This window comes from Propithecus coquereli, unplaced genomic scaffold (assembly GCF_000956105.1).
Source record: "Propithecus coquereli isolate 6110/MARCELLA unplaced genomic scaffold, Pcoq_1.0 Scaffold98, whole genome shotgun sequence".
Lineage (NCBI taxonomy): Eukaryota > Metazoa > Chordata > Mammalia > Primates > Indriidae > Propithecus > Propithecus coquereli.
Genome location: NW_012156173.1, coordinates 5980095 through 5994674, shown reverse-complemented (window position 1 = coordinate 5994674; position 14580 = coordinate 5980095). Strand labels below are relative to the sequence as shown.

The 14580-nt window shown below is 35.8% G+C and overlaps 1 protein-coding gene across 1 annotated transcript; it reads left to right on the top strand.

Moving 5' to 3' along the window:
- Positions 1–671: 671 nt before the first annotated feature.
- MTFR2 (mitochondrial fission regulator 2) lies at positions 672–12151 on the top strand. The gene is made up of 7 exons (XM_012665200.1): positions 672–734; positions 3303–3407; positions 4545–4657; positions 5604–5839; positions 7415–7769; positions 10359–10533; positions 12113–12151. Exons 1-7 carry the CDS (start codon positions 672–674, stop codon positions 12149–12151), a joined length of 1086 nt encoding a protein of 361 aa, XP_012520654.1.
- Positions 12152–14580: the final 2429 nt, after the last annotated feature.

The window sequence follows — 14580 nt, the reverse complement described above, 5'->3', positions numbered from 1 at the left end:
CTCGGCCTAAAGCTTTTAGGAAAGAACAAGCTTTGCGTCGAAAGCAACTTGAAGCCTTCCCTTCTAAGTGTCCACTCAACCTGTTGTTGATTGACATCTAAATTAAAATTTCCGTTACAATCCTCTGCCTCTACCCCAGCCTCACTCTTCTCTTCTCTTCTCTTCTCTTCTCTTCTCTTCTCTTCTCTTCTCTTCTCTTCTCTTCTCTTCTCTTCTCTTCTTTCCTTCTCTTTCCTTTTCCTTTTCTTTTTCTTTTTCTTTTTTTGTTTCTCCTTCCTTCCTTTCCTCCCTCCCTCCCTCCCTCTCTCTCCCTTCCTTCCTTTCCTTTCCTTCTTTTCTTTTCTTTCCTCTCTTCGTTTCCCTTCCCTTTCCCTTCCCTCTTCCCTGTTTCCTCTTCCCCCTTGCCCCTTTCTCCTTCTACCTTTTCCCTTCCCTTCCCTTCCCTTTCCTTCCCTTCCTTTTCCTCTTTCTCTGACTTGCTTCAAAATAATGCTGACCAGGAGAAATTAGTTGATGGTGTAATGTGTAATGAAAAAACTCTTCCAGGATATCGTATACAATTTATGTGGCAATTGTTTATTTTTCAAGAGTAATATTTTCTAAAATTTTTCCCAAAGGTACCAAGAGACTGATTATGTTTCCTTGAATTTGCTTCTGTATTTGCTTCATCAATGTCTCTCATATTGAATATCTTAAGAAGGATGCTGGAATATTTTGGTGTCCCTATAGACCAGGTAAATGTCTTTTAATGGATTTAAATGAATCTGTTGTATTTGTTCTTGGGTCTCCCTTTGAAAATGATTTATATGTAAACATTTAATTTAAGGTGAAATTGTTGCTTCTCTTTAGGTGGGTTTGCAATTGTATAGCTTTGATATTAAATAGTTTAAGTCTAAAAAGGGATAGAATTATTGAGAAGCTATTTACCTGATAGGTCAAATGCCAAGAGAAGATACAAAGGAAGCAAAATATAGACATGACCTTCACAGAATTACACTTATTGCTTAGATAAATAAAACTGTTCTATTTAAGGTAATTTATTAACAAATCCAGAATAAATGTGAAGGAGAGAGGATGACTTAGACCTGAGAATTATAAACAAATCCAATTTTGTCTACTTGTTGAACATCTACATCTAAGACATCCTTGGTGCTGTAGGAGGTACAGAGACAAGGTCACTTGCACGTAATGGAAGTGGTGGTGTTAGAGATTTCAGATTGGAGATTGCTCTGGGTGACGTAGTATAGTGCAAAACATGTTATGAAGGGATTGCAGAATACCTGTGAGGACCCACTGAAGTCATCATGGATTTATAGTTTTTCTTAATATTGTTGTTTTTTTTCTAGCTAAGCGTTGTTAGGGAAGTTTATTCATTAGTAGTATGGGAACACATAATATCAAAGGAATGAACCATTTTTGAATGGCACTGAACATATCACTGAAATAATTAACCAGAAAATACATGCTTGGTAGGGAAATCAGTAAAGTCAAAATTTGGGTGCTGGACTAGGAATAGAGGAAAGAGAGGAAATCATAATAATCGTGAAGATGGCTGTTGGCAAGGAAGGAGTGAGAGAACAGGACAGGAGTTTGTCAGGATGGAAACTGCAGAGCAAGATAGGAAGGTATCATTCAAGTTAACCGAGAGTTAACCCAACTCTAGGATGATTCTATATGTACAATACGTAGCTCTCATTGTAGTGAAGCCTCTAGGCCTGTCGTTCTTAGCAGTGGTGCACATATGAATGGTCCATAGAACACTTTAAATGTAAGTGCTCAAGCCTCCAAAGATTCTACTTTAAACAGGTCTGGGATCTGTATCCTCTAGGCTGTGCTAACTGATAGGGTAGCCACTGGCCACATGTTACTTTGAAGTACTTGAAATGTCTGAATTGAGATCTGCTATAGGTGGATTTTGAAGACTTAGTATGAAAAAAATGTAAAATAATCTTAGGATTTAAAAAATATTGATTACCTATTGAAATGATACTACAGATATTCTGGTGATGCTACCGTGCTGCTTAGTTACCCTAAACACATTTTTTCACTGTATTAATTGCATCCTATTGCATGGTACTCATTGGAACTAGTTTAGAACTGAATAGAATTTAGGAAGCTGATGAGAGCAGAAATAATCAAATTTGTAGTGGAATGTGAATCGGCTATTTAAAGACAGGTGGAAACTGATTAGATCAGAAATCTACATGTTCTGAATATGGAACACGTAAAGTATGTTGTGGAGACTGGGCTGACAGAATTGATGAAAGACTGTGAGGCTAGTGATGGAGTCAATATTCAGTGTTAGACTCAAGTCTTTGGATTTGATCAGATAAATTTAGAGCTGTTGCCATTTAAAAGCAGAGGAATGGCATGACTTTCTTCAGAAGGATGCTATGTGCCGGTGACTTCCAAATCTTTTTTTCTAGTCTTGCCTAGGTCTATGCCTTTGATTTTTACCTATATCATGTGTTCGGTATGTCAGTGATTCCCCAATCCATTTTTCTAATCTCAGTTTTAGTCCTGAGTTCCAGAACTGTGTTAACTATCTGCTTACTAGATATACTGCTTATTGGATATTTTTATGAGGCTGCTACTTATATCTGTTGCTCATCTTAAACTTTGTCCTTATTATGGGATCATAGGAAAATGATGAAAAGTCCAATTTATTATGTTGTTATTTTTTTTTGGGCGGGGGAGGTTCCTGTGGCAATAGTTTAAACCAATATGGGAAGCCCAAGCTAAAGTACAAAGTATTATTTGAGTTATAGTAGCACGTTTCACTTCTAATACCTTTTCGAAAACCAACTTCCAGTGGATAAATTCTTCTGTATATAAATGACTATTTGAATTGTCTAAGACCTGATTTATTTATTCCCCTTTTTATTTCTCCTTTAAAGGAAATTATGTAAGAATACTCTCTATTACCTCATTGTTTGATAAATCGAAATTGTCAATTTTTGATTGGGCCAAAAGATGGGATTTTTAGTTAGGGGCAGAGGGGGCAGTTTTTCTGAACAAAGTTCCTTAAGGTATTTGGATATTATCAGAAATAGAAAAAAATGAATTGTGGTGCTTTTTAAAAAGATCTTCCTAGAATGTATATATGTTTACTCCTATCCTTTTTTTTAAAAAAGACAAATATTAATAAAGTTAATTCTTTGAAGAAGATGCTTTGAGTATACCATTCTATATTTTCTTTTTAAAAATAAATGTTATTGCATCTCTTACATCTCCCTTTTTTCATAGATATGTAAACGTGCTTAATCAGAGTACATTTAAAATAATGTTTTATCTTTAAATAGGTTTTGCTGATTTGGGAAAATAAAGACCATGGATCAACTCGGAGTATCGTTCGTATTATTGGGAAAATGCTTCCATTAGAACCTTGTCGAAGACCTAATTTTGAGGTAATTCAGTCAGCATGCATTGTTTAAGCACTGTGTAAAATAATCCTAGGTACTCCTATGGATATAGGGTAGAACAACAAAGGAAGAAATGTTGCCTGCAAGCCAGGCAACATTAGTTTACCCCTGGAAACAAGTCATTTCACATATGTTTTTGTGCATTTTATCTATTTAAATACAATCATGTGTCACTTAAAGGTGGGGATACATTCAGAGAAATGCATCATTAGATGATTTTGTCCTTGTGTTAACATATCATAGAGTGTACTTACACAAACCTAGATGATATAGCCTACTACACACCTAGGCCATATGGTACAGCCTGTTGCTCCTAGGCTACAAGTTTGTACAGCATATTGCTGGACTGAATACTGTAGGCAACTGTAACACAATGGTAAGTATTTGTGTATCTAAACATTTAAACATAGAAAAGGTACAGTAAAAATATGGAATAAAAGATAAAAAATGGTACACTTGAATAGGGAACTTATCATGAATGCAGCTTACAGGACTGGAAATTGCTCTGGGTAAGTCAGTGTGTGACACAAACACACATTAACATAGGCCCACACAGGGTCAGGATTATCACTATCTTCCACCTTCACATCTTGTCCTACTGGAGGGTCTTCAGGGGCAATAACATGCATGGCACTGTCATCTCCTCTGGTAACAATGGCTCCTGAAGGACCTGCCTAAGGCTGTTTTATAGTTAACTTTTCTTTTTTAATAAGTAGAAGGAGTACACTCTAAAATAATGATAACAAGTATAGTAAACACTAAGCAATGGGAATTTTTCAGCTACGTCGTGTTGCGTATGTGCCATGTCTATGTGGTCCATCACTGGCCGAAATGTTATACCGTGCATGACTGTAATTACTTTCACAGATAGGCAGATGTGAGCAAGACCCGAGGAGCTTCTTTTCTGGTCTTTTTTGTTTTATGCTAGATGAGATTAACCAGGGGAGAGAATATTGCTGCATGCTTAGACTTTAATTTTTCCCAGTATTTTTCTTGCTAACAGGTGCATTTTTTCTGTTGAATATGCTTTTTCTTTTATATTACCTTATTTAATGACATGGGGCATTTGTCTTCCCCTGACTCCCTGCAGAGCTCTGACTTTTTTTTTTCTTTTTACTTTAGTTGATCCCATTCTTGAACTCTGTGGACTCTGATAACTGTGGATCTGTTGTTCCATCTTTTGCTGATGTTTTGTATGTGGCAAATGATAAAGAATCCAGTTATCTCAGATTTCGGTAATTTTATACATTTATCTTGGGAAGTGGAGTATATAGGCTATAACCTGAATTCATGCATGTGTTGAAGTTCTTCCATTTTTTTTTAATGGACAAATGTGCAACTGTATACCATGAAATTCATATTGATTCAGCTTTTTTGCTTTGTTTATCTCTGTACTGTGCTGTGTCCTACTAATATCTTCCTAATAAGGATAATTGATTGTTTCTCTCAATTTTTAGCCAGTTTTTCTTAATGTACATTTAAACCTAACACCAGTCCTATGAGGAAATGATTATTAAAGTGATATCAGAATCATTATGTTCATTCTATTTCTCTACTGGATACTAGATTTATTATATTTTATATCTTTAGCTGAAACTTACATAGTGCTTACCATGTACCAGGCAATGATGTTAAATATATTTCAAAATTTGGATGTGTTACTCCTAGGGAGTACTAACCTATGTTTTAGTATATTCAGATACAAGTTATAAGCACAATTCGTGTCAATTATTCAAATATTTTGGCTAAACTTATCATGTATCAAACTGGTTTATCAGTTTTCAAAAAGAAGACCATAAACTTACCTCTAACATAATCTTAAATATAAAACCCTATAGTACCCTACATAGAATTTCTAAATAAATTAACTTCTCTGTGTTTCAAGTTAATAGGTAGAGCAATTACAGGATAATTGTTTTTGTTTTATAACCTAAAAGCAAGGTTTGTTCTTTCATTCCCTGGCCACTTATTGGTCATCTATTAGAGGCTTCAGTCTGTCCTTCGTATTGAGGATGCAAAGCTAAATAAGATGTGCTTGTCCTCAGTGAGACTAGAGACAGTCCTAGGGGAGAGAGTTGCTCTGATTTTATTATGTTGTCTTTTGCTTTTCCTTAAAAGAGTTTATTCTTCTTTGGATTGAAAACATCCCTCCCTTTATTTCTTCCTTCCTTCCACCCACAGAAATAGTATATGGGAAAATGGGGAAGAGGAGAAAATTGAATTTTTCCATCCTTTGCCACCAGTTTGGGATCCATTGTCACCTGCTCTAAGACATAACAAACCAGTGAACAATGATCTGCCTGTAAATGAAGCTGCAATTAAAAAAATAGCTGCCCTTGAAAATGAGCTAACTTTTCTTCGCTCTCAGATTGCTGCAATTGTGGAAATGCAGGAACTGAAAAATAGGGCAAATTCTGGTAAGTAACACTGGCTTTTTGTTTGAGTTTGATACTCATGATATAGCTTATTGCTGTATACACCATGTTACATATAGTAACATATAGTAACAGCCAGTATTTAAGCGAGTCCAATTCTGAATAGTAACTGTGAACAACATTAAATGCATCATAAAAGGATGTTGGATATATAAAACTATTACACCTGATGCTTATTTGGAATAAATCAAGACACATTTTTTGTAATGAGGGAGATGGCTTTGGTTTAAAGAAGAGCTAGCTATATTACTGAAGATCATATTTTTGTATTAAAAAGTGTCTTCTCAGTAAACTTTCCAGCTCTTCAGAAAAGCACTAGAGATTAAAGAGGAAGAATGCATTGGTTTGAAAGAGGAGTATAGGGGTCAGGTGTAGTGGCTCATGCCCGTAATCCTAACCCTTTGGGAGGCCCAGGTGGGGCGGGAGGCAGGGATCACTTGAGGACAGGAGTTCGAGACCAGCCTGAGCAAGAGTGAGACCTCGTCTCTGCAAAAATTAGAAAAATTAGCCAGATGGGGTGGCACACACCTGTAGTCTCAGGTACTTAGGAGGCTGAGGCAGGAGGATAGCTGGAGCCCAGGAGCTGGAGGTTGCAGTGAGCTATGATGACCCCACTACACTTTAGCCCAAGTGACAGACCAAGGCCCCGCCTCAAAAAAAAAAAAAAGGAATGTAGGTTTGAGGCCTCATATATTTATAGTTTTTAGTTATTGCTGCTACACTTCCACTGAGTTGAATAGTGTTTTCCACATGATCCTTTTCTAAATTTTTGGAGATGTAACTTGCTTTAAAAACACACACACACATGTATGTGTGTATGTGAGTGTATAAAATATAAAGCAACATAGGCACTGAGTGCTTTTCACAATGGATTTGGTTGTAAGGGCTGTGTGTAAATATGATTGTGAAGACAAATTATATAAATGTATATATACAAGTGCATATATATACACATATAATTTATGTAATATGTAATTATACAATGTATATAATGTAATTTATATATAAATTAATATACAGTGATTTATATTTATACATAATAAATAAAATGATATATAAATATACTTTTTTAAAAAAACAATCATTTGTATTGATAGTCCTTTAGGAGCAAATCTATTATGAAAAAATTAATACTCAGTACCCATCTTAGGCTCTCGCCTAGAAAATAATATGCTTAATTTATCCAGTGTCATTATAGAGTGGATGTCTCAGTTTGAGTGTTTCTAACTACAAGTTGTTGATTTGTGTTTTAGCTTTTTTTTTTAATGCAGGATGAAATTCAGATTATATGTGAATTACTGACCAACACTTTTTATTTTCTGTTTAAAATGCATTCTCCTCCTTCCTACCTTTTGGGCCTATGCTGAAAATTCCCAACAGCATTAAAAAATGAATTTACAGTTTGGCTTGATTCTTATATACGTTACTGAGTAGATGGGATTGATTCTCCTTCCTGCTATTTTAATAGCATTACAGAAATGCTCCTATTTTGGTTCTAATTAGTGTTATATTATGACATGAGAATTTCTCATGATGTTTTAACTACTTTGCTTTTAGGCTCCTTGGACTTGAATGATGGGACCATAAGTTTGGGACAAATGCCATCATCAAGGGCTGCTCAGCTGTGTGTGGAACCAGATGAGTTTCCAAGTCCAGCGCTTTCCTCCCCTCCTCCTCCACCACCACTTCCTCCTCAGCTTTCTTCTCTCCGACCTCCATGTTTTCCTCCCACACAACCAGGATCTAATAATATTTGTGACTCAGATAATTCAGTGACTGAAATTAACAAACAGCACCCAGGTGCTAGTAAGACCAACTATAGTCATTCAAAAAGCCAGAGAAATAAAGATGTTCCAAACATGCTGGATGTTCTGAAGGATATGAATAAGGTTAAGCTTCGTGCTATTGAACGGTATGTTGTTGTAATTTGAGAAATGAACTGAGGTTTTATCAATGATGTTTTTAGAAAAATTATATTTATGACAGTTAACATATGTAAATCTTTTTTCTTATTTTTCTTCACCCTGAGTACCCCTCCCAGAGATAGTCACTTTCAGTTTTATTGGACTATTTCTTTTCTTGGACTACTGTCTTATCTCCATATTTTTGAAACAACATACTTATGCTATTTCTTGATATTTTAATTATATTTATTTCCCATTGTAGAAGATCAGGAACATATTCTATTAGATATTCTACCCAACACACACATACACTTCTTTAGGATTATTTTTTCTATTTCTGTGAAGAATGTCATTGGTATTTTGATAGGGATTGCATTGAATCCTTATAATATTGCTTTGGGTAATATGGAAATTTTAACAATATTGATTCTTCCAAGCATGGAATATCTTTCCACTTTTTTATGTCCTCTTCAATTTCTTTCATCAATATTTTACTGTTTTCATTGTAGAGATCTTTCACTTCTTTGGTTAAGTTTATTCCTAGGTATTTTTTTTTATTTGTAACTATTGTAAATGGAATTACTTTCTTGGTTTCCTTTTCAGATTGTTTACTGTTGGCATATAGAAATGCTGCTGATTTTTGTATATTGATTTTGTATGCTGCAACTTCACTGAATTTATCAATTCTAATAGTTTTTTTATGGAGTTTTAGGTTTCTATAGATATAAGATCATATAGTCTACAAACAAGGATCATTTGACTTCTTCCTTTCTAATTTGGATGCCCTTTCTTTCTTTCTCATGTCTGATTGCTGTAGCTAGAACTTGTAGTACTATGTTGAGTAACGGTGGTGAAAGTGGGCATCCTTGTCTTGTTCCATATCTTAGAGGAAAGGTTCAGTTTTTCCCCATTCAGTATGATACTTGCTGTGGGTCTGTCATATATGACTTTTATCATGTTGAGGTAAGTTCTTCCTTTACTCAGTTTTTTGAGAGTTTTTTATTATTAAGAATGTTGAATTTTATCGAATGCTTTTTTGGCATCAATTGAAATGATCAATATGGTTTTTTGTCCTTTGTTCTGTTGATGTGATGCATTACATTGATTGATTTGTATATGTTGAACCATCCTTGCATCCCTGGGATGAATCTCACTTGATCATGATGAATAATCTTTTTAACGTGTTGTTGAATTTGGTTTGCTAGTATTTTGTTGAGGATTTTTACATCTGTGTTCATCAGTTATTGGCCTGTAGTTTTCTTTTTTTGTTGTGTCTTTGTCTGGTTTTGGTATCAGGGTGATACAGGCCTCATAGAATGAATTTGGGACTGTCACTCCTCTTCAGTTTTTTGGAATGGTTTAAGTAGGATTGCTCTTAGTTCTTCTCTGAATGCTTGGTAGAATTCAGCAGTGTAAACCATCAAGTCCTGGGGTTTTTTTTTTTTGATGGGAGACATTTTATTACTGCTTCTATCTTGTTAATTGTTATTGGTTTATTCGGGTTTATTCAGATTTCTTCCTGGTTCATTCTTGGTAGGTTATATGTGTCTAGGAATTTATCCATTTCTTCTCAGTTTTCCAATTTGTTGGCATATAGTTGCTCATGGTAGTCTCTAATGATCCTTTGGATTTCTGCAGTGTCAGTTGTAATGTCTCCTTTTTCATCTCTGATTTTGATTTGCATATTCTCTCTTTTTTTCTTACTTTGGCTAAATAGGTGTGTCAATTTTTTTTATCTCTTCGAAAAACCAACTTTTTGTTTTGTTGATCTTTTGTATTTTTTTGATTTCAATTTCATTTATTTCTGCTCTGATCTTTATTATTTCTTTCATCTCCTACTTCCCATGTTGCCCACTGCACTCCAGCTATACCTGGTTTTCTTTCTCCTTTTCTCACACATGCCAAGCTAACTTCCTGATGCATTCACCAGGTGTTTACACTAAAATTGACTCCTTGTCAGTTTCTTAAAGAGGATGTCACCTCCTTAAAGAGGCTTTTCCTGATTGTATCTCATTTAATGTGCTTCTGTCCCTGGTCACTGTCACATTTCCCTATTTTATTTTATTCACAGCACTTACCACTGTCCAAATGATCTTGCTTACGTGTATATTGGTCTCCTGCCACCAGTTGGGAGCAGGATACTGCTATACCCCAGAGCATGAAGTGGAGCCTGATAGAATAGTAGGCATTCAGTGAAGAGGGAATGAATGAATGACCAAACACATGAACAAGTAGTCTAATGGTTTTCTTTTCATGAACTCTAATCCTTTTAAAGGTTCTTAAATATTTCTTCAAATTTTCCTACCCACTGGAAAATTAGAAAATTAATAAAGATCTTCAGCACAGTGATATTTGACAAATCCCAGGTTGTGGTAGAGCCCCAGCCCACATGGTTTCTTGGTTTTCTAATTCTTAATTCATTGTGCCTTCCAGATTCCTTATTCCATGGTGAAAATTTCTTGAAGATTAGTCAATCTTCAATCTCATGAAAAATAATTAGATTGTAATATATTATGCTTGTGTTTCTGCTGTGTTTGTCAACAAGGAGCTAAAACTACATCAAAGTTTTAATTTATTTAATTTTTTTGAAAAAATAGGTCACCTGGTGGTAGACCCATTCGTAAAAGGAAAAGACGAAGTTCACATTGGGATCCAGTGTCTTTAATATCTCACGCACTTAAGCAGAAATTTGCCTTCCAAGAAGATGATTCTTTTGAGAAAGAAAATAGATCTTGGGAGTCTTCCCCATTTTCTAGTCCAGAAACTTCAAGGGTAAGCTATAATAATGTAAAATTCATTTTTTAGTTCTCAGCGTACTGTTCATACCAATAGCTTTGCGTTCAAGTTCTCTTTAAGTAATTAAGCAGAATGGATTATACAATTGTTTGTTGATGCTGCTCATGTTTCTGTTGTTTTTGTTAATTTTACATACTCATTTTCACTTTTAGCCTATTATGAGATCTTCTGAAATAGAACACTTGATTTGAAAAATAATTTTGTATAAGTTTATAATGATTTATCCTAGAAAGGTGCCAATATGATGTTGTCTGCAGAATGAACTGGGTGTTCAAAACTTTGAGAGGACCAGGGAAGAATGGTGCAGTAGATTCACCCTAACTATAGGGAATGTGAATACTCTAATATTTTTCTCACTCATATATAAAGACTTTGGATTATTGAGTTGAATAGAATGTTAACTCTGCTTTTAAAAAAGCAAATAGGATCATAGTTACCTTTAAGGATAACACTTACTGGATGCTTAAAAAGACATACACTGTATTTCAAGCACTTGATCCTTCAGATTGTTCCTTACTTGAAGTCTCTTTTCTTATATTTAGAAATAATTCTAATTTTGGGGGTGGTTTTCACATCTCATAATTTAGTTGAGCTAGTACATAAGAATAAGCCTTGGGACTGAGAGGAATGTGGAAGAGGGACAGCATCTAAAGTCAGGTAGATGGCATTGAGGAGTGACCCACATCAACCAAGGCAGAGAATGGAAAACTCAAATGCATGTGGCCCTCGAGGAGTGTAACAGCAAGGAGAGTTGTCCTAACCTCACTCTGGCGCGTGCGGTCTCTGAGGTTGCCTGTGTGTGTGTGTGTGTGTTTGTGTGTGCACTTTATCTGTTGTTTAGCATATGGGCTCAGAATTACATTCTTTTAACTATTTAGAAAGGGGAAAAGTATGTAGTTTCCTTTAAAACTATTACAATTAAGAAATGCAAATGTTGCTAAAATAAATGTTTAATTCTTACATTTGTATAGCAACTTATAACTTGTAAAGTACTTTTTTCACTCATCTCATTTGATCTTTATAGCAATATCCTAAAAAAAAAGGTGAATATTACTTGTTTTACATGTGAGGAAAATGAACCTCATAGAGCCCATAATCCCACATCTAAGGGGCAGAGCAGAGACAAATTCTAGGATGTTTGAAAACCTGCAGTTATGTAGGAAGTTCACTTAGATGGATCATGCTATTTTCCAGTGTTAGTGGGTACGTGTGGTGTCACTGGGTTGTCATACACTGCTTGCTGTTTGTTCAGTGTCTCTTTGCGCTTTCTTTCCAACCAACTAGGAGCATTTTAGAGAAAGAATTGTCTCTTTTTATATATTTTGTAGCACCTAATTTCAGGCTGGACATGTAGGGACTCAAACTGCAGTTGACTGGGAGCTCAGTCTGTGCCGCCGAGTGTCTCTCTCACTTTTGTGTCCTCGGCTCTGCAGAGCTGACTCTCAAATAACTGTTTGCTGTTGAATGAATCAAACCTCAGAGGATCACCTGGTACTTGTCATCCTTTTTTTTCATGTTAGAATAATTTCTGTGTTAAACATTTGCTTTATTTCAGTTTGGATATCACATTTCGCAGTCAGAAGGACTGAACTAAAGAAAGAACTGGAAAACACAAAAGCTATTGACCAAGATGTCAGCAGTAAGAGCTGTGTCTACACTTGGAAGGAAAGCTTGCAGAAATACGCCAGCCTGTCTTTCACCTCATACATTTCAAAGGCTCTTCTCTTCTGCTGAATGAAGTTAAATGAAGTCTGTGTACTGGGATATGTTAGTTTAGAGGTCTGAAGAGTCTTGACCCTTAAGGATACCTGTTTCTGGTTTTGGAAGAGCCAGCAATTAACTGGTTACTGATGCTAGTTAGGTGTATGGATTTTTTTCATGTATGTTAATAATATGAATATATTATTCAGCACACATGCTGAATACACATACTTCAAATAAGTTTCCTAAGCAATTATGATTTCTTAATTTAAGAACCTTTGAATCTTTTAAAAATTGGTAGTGATCTGGTTTACTTGTCCTCCAGCAACTTGGAGATTTTCAAAGAGGATAAAATTATACTTTTTCATTAAGATAGTCATAGTTTAAATTATATAGGTTGAGCCTTTTAAAACTTCTGAGATGATAAATTATTCTTAGAAACTTATTTTCACTGTTAAATGCTAAAAGAAGTATTTAAAGTCTTCTCGACAAGTTTTACCTATACTTGATATGTGAATATGTATGCCTGACATTTTTTGTACCTTTGTTCCTTATTACATTTATACTCTGTTCCTTTGTAAATAGAGGATAAAAAAATGTACCTTTTGAACTTGGTTGTGTCTTGTAGCAATGCAAATGTTTTCTTACTACTTTGTGAAATCTGACCTTTTTTTTGTGAGAGGGAGTTCTGTAGGTAGAGTTTCTTGGGTAATACAAATGAAACACATACATCCGCAATAGGTATTTTGTCCCTCTTCACCCACATACTAATGTGATATGGAAATTTCCACGTTTCCCTAGACCCTTCTGCCTGTGCAATAGCCAGCGAGCTCTCGGTGCTCATTTTGCCAGGCTCGCTGCTTTCAAGCCCAACTTGCTCAGTTTTCTTGTGCTGTGGCAGAGGGTTGGTTGCCTGGCCCACCTCCATTTCCAAACCCCTTCTCCCTGGCCACTTTCCAGTTAAGAGTAGCCATACAGCAGTCATCTTATGACCATGAGGAACCGGCTTTGAATCCCAGAGATGTGAACCCTGACACTGCTGGTGTTGGTGGAACAACACTATCTCCAGACTTCTTGCTATAAGAGAAAGATATATGAGAAAAATATAGCTGTGGGCTTTCTGTTACTTGCAGCCAAAACCATTTGTTTCTCCCTTTGGAAGCTACCATCCTCTGCCAAATAAAGTATTTGTATTTCTTGATAATCCTCAAGTGGAATTTTTTGAGGACTTTTCTGCTCTACTTTAGAATGAATTTCCTGCCTTCTCAAAGCATATTTCAATACCAATGATGCATTGGGATTGAGTTGACCTTGGGCTCCGCTCTTTTACAAATCTGACTCCTGGTGTCCTGGGGACAGACACATGGTCACATGCCCTAAAATCCCCTTTCAGGAAGCCTCGTGAGTGGCCTAATTTGGGGTAACTTGTGTTTACTATAGAGTTCCTGAGGATTTGGGATTCACTTTAGGCCTTCATCATGAATCTATGTATAAATTATCTAAAACCTACATTATTCATAAGATTCATATTTGATTACTTTTAAAACTTATTTAAATACACTGTGAATGCTGAAACTTTCTTTTGCAAGTTATATAAATGCTAGCTTCTTTTCCTGACTCTAAAACATTAATTCTCTTACTTGGCCTAGAAGAAGAGTCCCTTCTTTCTCTTCCTCAGATGCCTTAAACTAGGTTGCATCCTCTTTCCCAATTACCTGTTAGTTAATCCCTATGAACTAAGGTGTTTGACAAAGCACTCTAATACTATCTTACATTTGGAAAATGAAAAAAATGGGTTTTATATTATAGACTGCAGAAAGTTAATGCTGTTCAAAATCTTGATGGTTAAGATACACAGATAATAGCAGTGGTTTTCAAGGCAGGGAGGGGAGACACAACATCCTAAAAGGGTATCAGAATCTAGAGGGAACCCCAAATTGAAATCATGGCATGGGAATGTTGGGGAGGTGGTATCAAAAGGTCTTTTACAATGAGAATAGATATATGTTTTATTAAATCTAAATATTTCTGTCTTAGTCCATTCAGGCTGCCATAACAAAATACCCTAAACTGAGTGGCTTAGAAACAACAGAAATTTATTTTTCATAGTTCTAGAGGCTGGGAAGTCCAAGACCGAGGCTCTGGCAGATTCAGCGTCTGGTGAGTGCCTGCTTTCTGGTTCATCGACAATGCCTTGTGTTCTCACACTGTGGAAGGGGTGAGCTAGCCCTCTGGGGGTCTCTGTTATCAGGGCACTAATTCCAATCATGAGGGCTCTTCCGCTTTCATCTAATCACCTCCTAATACTGTCACCTTGGGAGT

Coding starts and splice junctions, on each gene's coding strand:
- MTFR2 (XM_012665200.1), top strand. CDS start 672: ATGTCTCTCATATTGAATATCTTAAGAAGGATGCTGGAATATTTTGGT. Junction 735..3,302: donor TTGGTGTCCCTATAGACCAG/GTAAATGTCTTT, acceptor ATCTTTAAATAG/GTTTTGCTGATTTGGGAAAA. Junction 4,658..5,603: donor TCCAGTTATCTCAGATTTCG/GTAATTTTATAC, acceptor TTCCACCCACAG/AAATAGTATATGGGAAAATG.